At 45.5% G+C, this 7,966-nt stretch overlaps 1 protein-coding gene across 1 annotated transcript; it reads left to right on the plus strand.

Moving 5' to 3' along the window:
- Window positions 1-3,305: 3,305 nt before the first annotated feature.
- LOC136540201 (anthranilate synthase alpha subunit 2, chloroplastic-like) lies at window positions 3,306-7,687 on the plus strand. Its single transcript, XM_066532207.1, has 10 exons — window positions 3,306-3,848; window positions 3,942-4,131; window positions 4,224-4,375; window positions 4,822-4,937; window positions 5,019-5,265; window positions 5,364-5,420; window positions 5,507-5,659; window positions 5,928-6,008; window positions 6,508-6,594; window positions 7,011-7,687. Exons 1-10 carry the CDS (start codon window positions 3,444-3,446, stop codon window positions 7,335-7,337), a joined length of 1,815 nt encoding a protein of 604 aa, XP_066388304.1. The 5' UTR covers window positions 3,306-3,443; the 3' UTR covers window positions 7,338-7,687.
- The last annotated feature ends 279 nt before the right edge of the window (window positions 7,688-7,966 follow it).

The raw sequence follows: 7,966 nt of genomic DNA on the forward strand, positions 1-7,966 counted from the left end.
CAGACCATCGTCTTATTCGTTTGGGCTTGTTTGGCTTATAAGCCGTACTTTTTTCAGTCAACGAACAATATTTTTCTCCCACACCAAATCATCCAACAGTACTTTCAGCCATTGGTTATCAGCCAAACAAGCTCAAGCGACCAGGGCGACGCGCCCTTGTGCACTTCTATACTTAATATTATGGTTACTAGCCATTTTTTCGTGTCAATATACCTAATCTATACTTAATATTAAAGTGAAAAATATATTATTCAAACCGTCTTATTTTACTTGCATGACGCCCTTGTGCACTTCTCTATCTGGTCCATGACTGAGACTCAACCTCAAACTGTATGCTCATACTAGAACTTGTAAGTACAGATGGAGTCCAATTTTAAGACATGCTCATCCATTCTAAATTATAAGTCATTCTAAAAATTTTGGAGAGTCAAAGCATCTCAAGTTTAACCAAAATTATAGGAAAACTACAAAGATTCATGACATAAAAAAAGTATAATATGAAAATATAATTAATGAAGAATATAATGATACTTAGTTGACATCATAAATATTATTATCTTATTATATAAATTTGATCAAACTTGAGATATTTTGACTCTCCAAGATTCATGGAATAACTTATAATTTGGGATGAATGGAGTAGCAGAATAGATATCGTAATCGCTGCATAAATCTTTGAGCCACAAGTCGTTCAGATGACTGCTAAGTAAAATCTATATATTATTGAAAAACACGCAAATACGTCTGCTAAGTTTGTAATAATAGTTTTGACTAGATTTATTCTCGGAGGAAGTTGTTTGAAGCTGAAAATTTTCTATTCTCTTTGAAACGGCCAATGAAGTAAACAGCAAAAACTGATTTCTCTATGCGAGGAGAGTTCAGTCCAGAATTCCCGATGGTTTTTACTTGGACGAATCGGTAGCGTCTCCAGACCGTTGTTATCGGCTCAACAGTCGTTGCCCGATGGTCTTTGGTACGTGTACGACTGTCGCGAAGACTTTCGAATAGGGAACGGAGCACACACAGGTTCGTCGATCCCTAACTCCTTTCCGGAACCAGAAACACACGCTGCCACGCTGGCCGTTCCCGCCCTATCCATCCAGGTGCCTGTAGATCGCGGCCGCCGCTACCACTCTGACGAGGTCTGACACTGACCCGATACACTCTTGTTCCTCGTTTTCCTCGTGGGGAGATCGCAAACCAGCAGCACAGACAGCTGATGCGGCCTGGCGAAAATTGTCGCCTACCAACCACACCCTCATGCGCGCCGTGGAGCCAACGGCGCTCCGCGCTCGCGGCACGCTGCCGCGCAGCTTCCCGCGTCACGACCAAATGACCACAGCGCACAGGGCGGCGGCCAGCGCCGGAATGACCCTGCCGTTTGGAGTGAAGTTTGATGCCAACGCCATACGCCAAGACGAGTCACTTCTATCTTTCCCTGTGGCCATCGCCGTCCGCGCTGCGGCACCACCGGTTGGTGGCCTGGTGGGGGACCCACATCCGTTTTCCTCCACCGGGATTTTTCGCTTCTCAATCAACTTGCATTGCTATTGGGCATTGGCCCCTGTCTCTCACAAGATAGGGTTACTATGGGAGCAGTCAGTAAATTTTGACAGACTAATAGACGTGTCACGTGTTTTCCGAGCAAGTACCGTGCATGTACAGTAGTGCAGTAGCAAGGCCCTATTCGCTTTGCTGAAAAAATAAGTTGAAGCATTTTTCCGGCTGATTTATTGTGAGAGAAAAACATTGTTCCGACTGAAAAGACAAGCCAAAAAGTACGCATTATAAGAGAAGCGAACAGGGCCAATGAACGAACCTCGTCACCGATCAGCGATGTATGATGAAAATGGATCGGATACGGACGAATATCACCGATATTATATTTGTTTTCATATTTCTGGTCGGATTCGGATTCGAGTACGGGTAGTGTCAGCCATGCCGGATATGATACGATTTGATGTCGACATCATAAATATGCGATCTGAGTATTTGAATATGGATGTGGTATTAGATATTGAATATATAGACTTAGATATGGACAGATCTGAACCTCTTTAAACGGATTTGATCTCGAATACGGAAAAAAAAACTCTAATGCAAGGGACAGTGGCTTCTTCTTCCTCGCCTTGCCCCAAGTCCCCACCAGAAGAAGGCACCTGAAAAGAAAGGGTCAAACCCAAAACCCCAGCCTCGCCAGCAGCCTGCATCACTCGTTTCCATTAAAAATCGTTTTTCTCCTTGGAAATCTGCTGGCGAATCCCATGATCCGAATCCCCCACCTTAGACTATCTCCAACAGCAGACGCATCACGCTACCCAAACGCAAAATGCCTGCTCCACGTTGCTTTACGGTAAAAACATACGGTCCAACAGATGACGCAAACGGCGAACCCATTTTAGGTGAGAGGTGATGGAGAACGCAAATCTACGTCGTCTCTCTCCTCGACCCAAATCTTCGGCGCCGTGGACGACGACGGTGCCAGGCGAAACCGCGACGGGGCGCGGTCGGCGCGGCCAGGCGGGAACACGGCGGGGAGCGGCCAGCGGGGCGAGGCGGACTGGCTCGGTGAGGCGGGTCCATGGCCGGCGCGGCGAGGCGGGCCCGCGACGGGGAGCGGCCGGCGTGGCCAGGCGAGACCGTGGCGGGACAGAGGCGGGTCCATGGCCGGCGAGACCACCACCACCACCACAGCCGCCGGCCACCACCACCACCACCACCACGCACCACGTCGCCCGCCGCCAGATTCGGACGCCACCGGCCGGATCCGGGAGAGGGAGGGCCGGGGAAGAAGAAGGGGAGGGAGGGCCGGCTCTGGCCGGGAGAGGGAGGGAAGAAGGCAGGCGGCGTCCGCGGCGGGCGCCGCGCCGGCGCGCAGCCGTGCTGGGGGCGAGCACCACCAGCGCGCCGACGCCCCGCCCGCAACGGTGGCTGTCCGCTCCGGGCGCCGCGCCAGCGCCAGCGGCGGGGAGGGAGGGAAAGGCTCGACACTTGGCGGGGAAGGAGGCGGGCGGGCGGCGGCGCATGCAGGGAGGCGCGGGATCTGCGGCCGGCGAGGAGCGAGGAAGAGAGAGAGAGAGGGCAAGGGGAGATCGAGAGAAAGAGGGAGGGAGGGGAAGAGAAGTGACGGGAGAGAGAGGAGATATTTTTACCGATGTACAGTAATTTAGGTCGTATGTTGAAGGAGTTGAATTTTAGGTACAGATGCTTTTTACTATGTAGAACCCAAATCAAAGAATAGGTGTTGTGTTTGGACACTCGTGGATGGAGACAGTCTTACTAGCTGCTAATTTTGAATTTCCGAATCAGATTGCAACTGCTTATATAAGCGCACCACCCCAGCGTTCGCTCTCTCCGACTCCGACGCCGACCGCCAACCAAATCGGGATATATATACCATAGATCAAAAACGGTGCACGGTGGGGAGCGTGAAGCTAGCGGCAATGGAATCCCTAGCCGCCACCTCCGTGTTCTCGCCCTCCCGCGCCGCCGTCCCGGCGGCGGGGGCCCGGGTTAGGGCGGTGACGGTGGTATCAGCCAGGTGGAGAAGCAGCAGCAGGAGCGGAACCATCGGGGTGAAGTGCTCTACCGTGACGCCGCAGGCGAGCTCAGTGGTTAGCAGGAGCGCGGTGGCGGCGAAGGCGGCGGAGGAGGACAAGAGGCGGTTCTTCGAGGCGGCGGCGCGGGGGAGCGGGAAGGGGAACCTGGTGCCCATGTGGGAGTGCATCGTGTCGGACCATCTCACCCCCGTGCTCGCCTACCGCTGCCTCGTCCCCGAGGACAACGTCGACGCCCCCAGCTTCCTCTTCGAGTCCGTCGAGCAGGGGCCCCAAGGCACCACCAACGTCGTACGTCTCCCATGTTTCCTGTCAAATCTGCTGCTCCCTTATCGATTCTTATCCTCTTTAAGAATGCGGGACTGATTGGGGATTGTATTGCAGGGCCGCTACAGCATGGTGGGAGCCCACCCGGTGATGGAGATAGTGGCCAAAGAGCACAAGGTTACGATCATGGACCACGAGAAGGGCCAAGTGACGGAGCAGGTAGTGGACGACCCGATGCAGGTCCCCAGGAGCATGATGGAGGGATGGCACCCACAGCAGATCGACGAGCTCCCTGAATCCTTCTCTGGTGAGCAGCCCTCATTGCTGAGACAGAGAGAAGATTTGGTGTCGCCGATGATGTTATGTGAATCATCACATTTGTTATTTTGTTTGTGATAGGTGGATGGGTTGGGTTCTTTTCCTATGATACGGTTCGGTATGTTGAGAAGAAGAAGCTACCGTTCTCTGGTGCTCCTCAGGACGATAGGAACCTTCCTGATGTGCACTTGGGACTCTATGATGATGTTCTAGTCTTCGACAATGTTGAGAAGGTATTTATTCCAGAATTCCTGTTTTCTCGTCTCATTCGTAACTAATTTATGATAGTCTCAGTGTTTCAGAGAGGGTATTGTCCCCACAGTTCCAGTTATGATTAAGTATTAGTTTCCATTTAGTTAATCACTTCATGTTGGAGCACCAATTTTTTAAAGCAGAATAAGATAACTAGTTTAATAATTTAGAAAGTTAACTATACTAATAGTCTAATACTAAAGATTATGCATGTAGTTTGTCATTGTTGCATCTTATATTTTGTTCACATCAACAGCAGGCAGAAACTACACCACTCAGTGTCGATGCATTTAAGTAATCTGCATCTTATGAGGCAAAATAACGTTTCCCATAGCTGTATTTGACTTGTGGTATTTATCCCTTGGAGACAATTTGTGGAAAATATGTGTTCATTTCAAATGACATGGCTCTTTTCTTGTTTTATTAGAAAGTATATGTTATCCATTGGGTCAATGTGGACCGGCATGCATCTGTTGAGGAAGCATACCAAGATGGCAGGTCCCGGCTGAACCTGTTGCTATCTAAAGTGCACAATTCCAATGTGTAAGCTACGCTGCCCGTATTAATTCTATCCTGCTACTTATTTAGTTTGATACTCATAGATCTATTTGCTTTGGATTTCAGCCCCACACTCTCTCCTGGATTTGTGAAGCTGCACACTCGCCAGTTTGGTGCACCCTTGAACAAGTCAACCATGACAAGTGATGAGTATAAGAATGCTGTAATGCAGGCTAAGGAACATATTATGGCTGGGGATATCTTCCAGATTGTTTTAAGCCAGAGGTTCGAGAGACGAACATATGCCAACCCGTTCGAGGTTTATCGAGCCTTGCGAATTGTGAACCCTAGCCCATACATGGCGTATGTACAGGTATACATAGAAGCATGTAGTATGACCTATTTGAACATTGTTATGTGCACCGATTTGCCTTTGAGGTTCTAATCAACACCCTTTGACTGTCTATTTAGGCAAGAGGATGTGTGTTGGTTGCATCTAGTCCTGAAATTCTTACACGAGTCAGTAAGGTATATGAATTTTGGACCTTTTATGGCTATTCATTAGATTTCAAAATTGTCCTCTCGCTAATATGCACATCTTTTAAAATTTTCAGGGGAAAATTATTAATCGACCACTTGCTGGAACTGTTCGAAGGGGCAAAACAGAGAAGGAAGATAAAATGCAAGAGCAACAATTATTAAGTGATGAAAAACAGTGTGCCGAGCACATAATGCTTGTAGACTTAGGAAGGAATGATGTTGGCAAGGTATGTATTTCTTTTGCCTTGTTATTATAAGAAGCCCATAATATCTACTACATTGCATTCTGACATAATGACAATGCTATTTTGTTTTTGTTTCTTTTGAATTATTTTCTGTTGTTAACTCACATTCTGACATAATAGCGATGCCATAAGAATGGCTAGTATGCAATTCTATCCATTCTTTAGAAGTTATGAAAATGAATGTTTACTGCTTTGTTGCTCTTAAATAGTGATTGTATTGGATGCTTTTCTGATGACTATGGCTTAATAGGTCTCCAAACCTGGATCAGTAAAGGTGGAGAAGTTGATGAACATTGAGCGATACTCCCATGTTATGCACATCAGCTCAACGGTTAGGCTGTTCTTATGTTATGTAATGAAGTTCTTATAATATATCAAATTCTATGCTTTGGAAATTTATACATGCTTGATAATTACAAATAATCACCTTCATTGAACTTGATTTAGCATGTTTCGTGTGGCAATAATATTTAATTAGATTAAGGGTTTAGCTCAAATATACAATAAAACATTAATTTATCATGATTTGAGTAATACTCTTTATTTGGCATTCAGGAATAGCCTACAATTGGGTTTTAGCTTGAAAATACAAAAAAAAAATTGTTATACAACTCACCAAGCTACATGCAATGTTGTTTCTAATTATCTTGTTTGGCTTATTGTATGAGCACCTTCTGATTGTGCACTTTTGTCACCTTTTTGTTTGTCTCCCATCGTATTTAACATGCATAAGAGATTTTAGTTATTAGTGTATATGGTGAAAGATAGGCTTTGGAAAATATTGTAATGTAATGCAAAAAAAAAAGTAACGTCTAGTTGAATGCTTGCAGGTCAGTGGACAATTGGATGATCATCTCCAGAGCTGGGATGCCCTGAGAGCTGCATTGCCTGTTGGAACAGTCAGTGGTGCTCCAAAGGTGAAGTTTCCCTTCCAATATTCTTATTTGTATAATAATTTGCTATGCAACTCATATATTTTTGTGTGACATGTCTGCCAAATTTTCTGCCTCTTGATATATGTTTAAACTTAATTCAGACAATGTCGGCTTAACATGTCATCAGCGGTTTGAGCAATTTTATTATAATTTGGCATGTGTCTGATCTAGGTTCTTAATCTATCTGCTCTACTTGCAAAGCAGTGACGTTTGGTGGATCTATCTGGCTATGTTGCTCGGTTTAGCGGTTGGCATCTTTTTACTATTCTAAAACCATCGCAATTCTACGGCTTCTTTTTAAAAAAAGTTTATTATCCTCTTTCTAATAATTGTTGTTTAAAGAGTTCATTTCTCTTTCAAATAATTGTTGCTTAAAGAAAATCTATTTATGTGACCAGGTAAAAGCCATGGAGTTGATAGATAAGTTGGAAGTTACAAGGCGAGGACCATATAGTGGTGGTCTAGGAGGAATATCGTTTGATGGCGATATGCAAATTGCACTTTCTCTGCGCACCATGGTATTCTCAACAGCGCCAAGCCACAACACGATGTACTCATACAAAGATGCAGATAGGCGCCGGGAGTGGGTTGCTCATCTCCAGGCTGGTGCAGGCATTGTTGCCGACAGTAGCCCAGATGATGAACAACGTGAATGCGAGAATAAGGCTGCAGCACTAGCTCGGGCCATCGATCTTGCAGAGTCAGCTTTTGTAGACAAAGAATAGTGTGCTATGAGAATTGCTTGTTAGTTCTTGTTCATGTTTCTTTACCCACTTTCCGTTAAGAAAGATGTCATTAGTGGGTGGAAAAGAGCAATAAGGCTATGTTCTCTAAGGAATTGAATAAGTATGGGAATTGTGGTTATGGCCTTTGAATGTCGTCTGTTCAGTACGAAGCAGATTTCCTCCCTTACCTTAGAAGTATGCAAGTGTCTTGTCAGATAAGGTAGGCTTAGTAGAGTAGTATAGACTCTTAATATAACTCCTGTGGCCCTCTTTGTTGCATATATTACATTCATTGTATTACTAGTATTGTTGCCAGAAACAAGCATGTGCAATTGCAACTCAATGTTGAACAGTATGTTGTAAAAAAAATGTCGAATACTATAACCTGCCAAACGTATTTATTACTAAATGTGTCCAATATATATACAACTTAATGCCTAACATAACTGTCCTTGTATACCGTCGGTGTCCTAGAAAGACTTTTTTTTCTAAACAAAGGTGTGAGCTCTGCTATAGATTAAAGTTAGAGAGGAGTTTTCATCGACAGAAGCAGGCCTCATGAGGGGAACACCATGGCAAAAAGGTGATTAAGGGACTAACATGAGCAGACATCAAGCGGACTTAGAGAC

This window comes from Miscanthus floridulus, chromosome 2 (assembly GCF_019320115.1).
Source record: "Miscanthus floridulus cultivar M001 chromosome 2, ASM1932011v1, whole genome shotgun sequence".
NCBI lineage: Eukaryota > Viridiplantae > Streptophyta > Magnoliopsida > Poales > Poaceae > Miscanthus > Miscanthus floridulus.

Excerpts from the sequence above, each read along its gene's own strand:
- LOC136540201 (XM_066532207.1), top strand. The coding sequence starts at position 3,444 with ATGGAATCCCTAGCCGCCACCTCCGTGTTCTCGCCCTCCCGCGCCGCC. Across the intron at positions 4,376-4,821 it reads TCTTCGACAATGTTGAGAAG|AAAGTATATGTTATCCATTG; the intron begins GTATTTATTCCA and ends TTGTTTTATTAG. Across the intron at positions 5,421-5,506 it reads TTCTTACACGAGTCAGTAAG|GGGAAAATTATTAATCGACC; the intron begins GTATATGAATTT and ends TAAAATTTTCAG.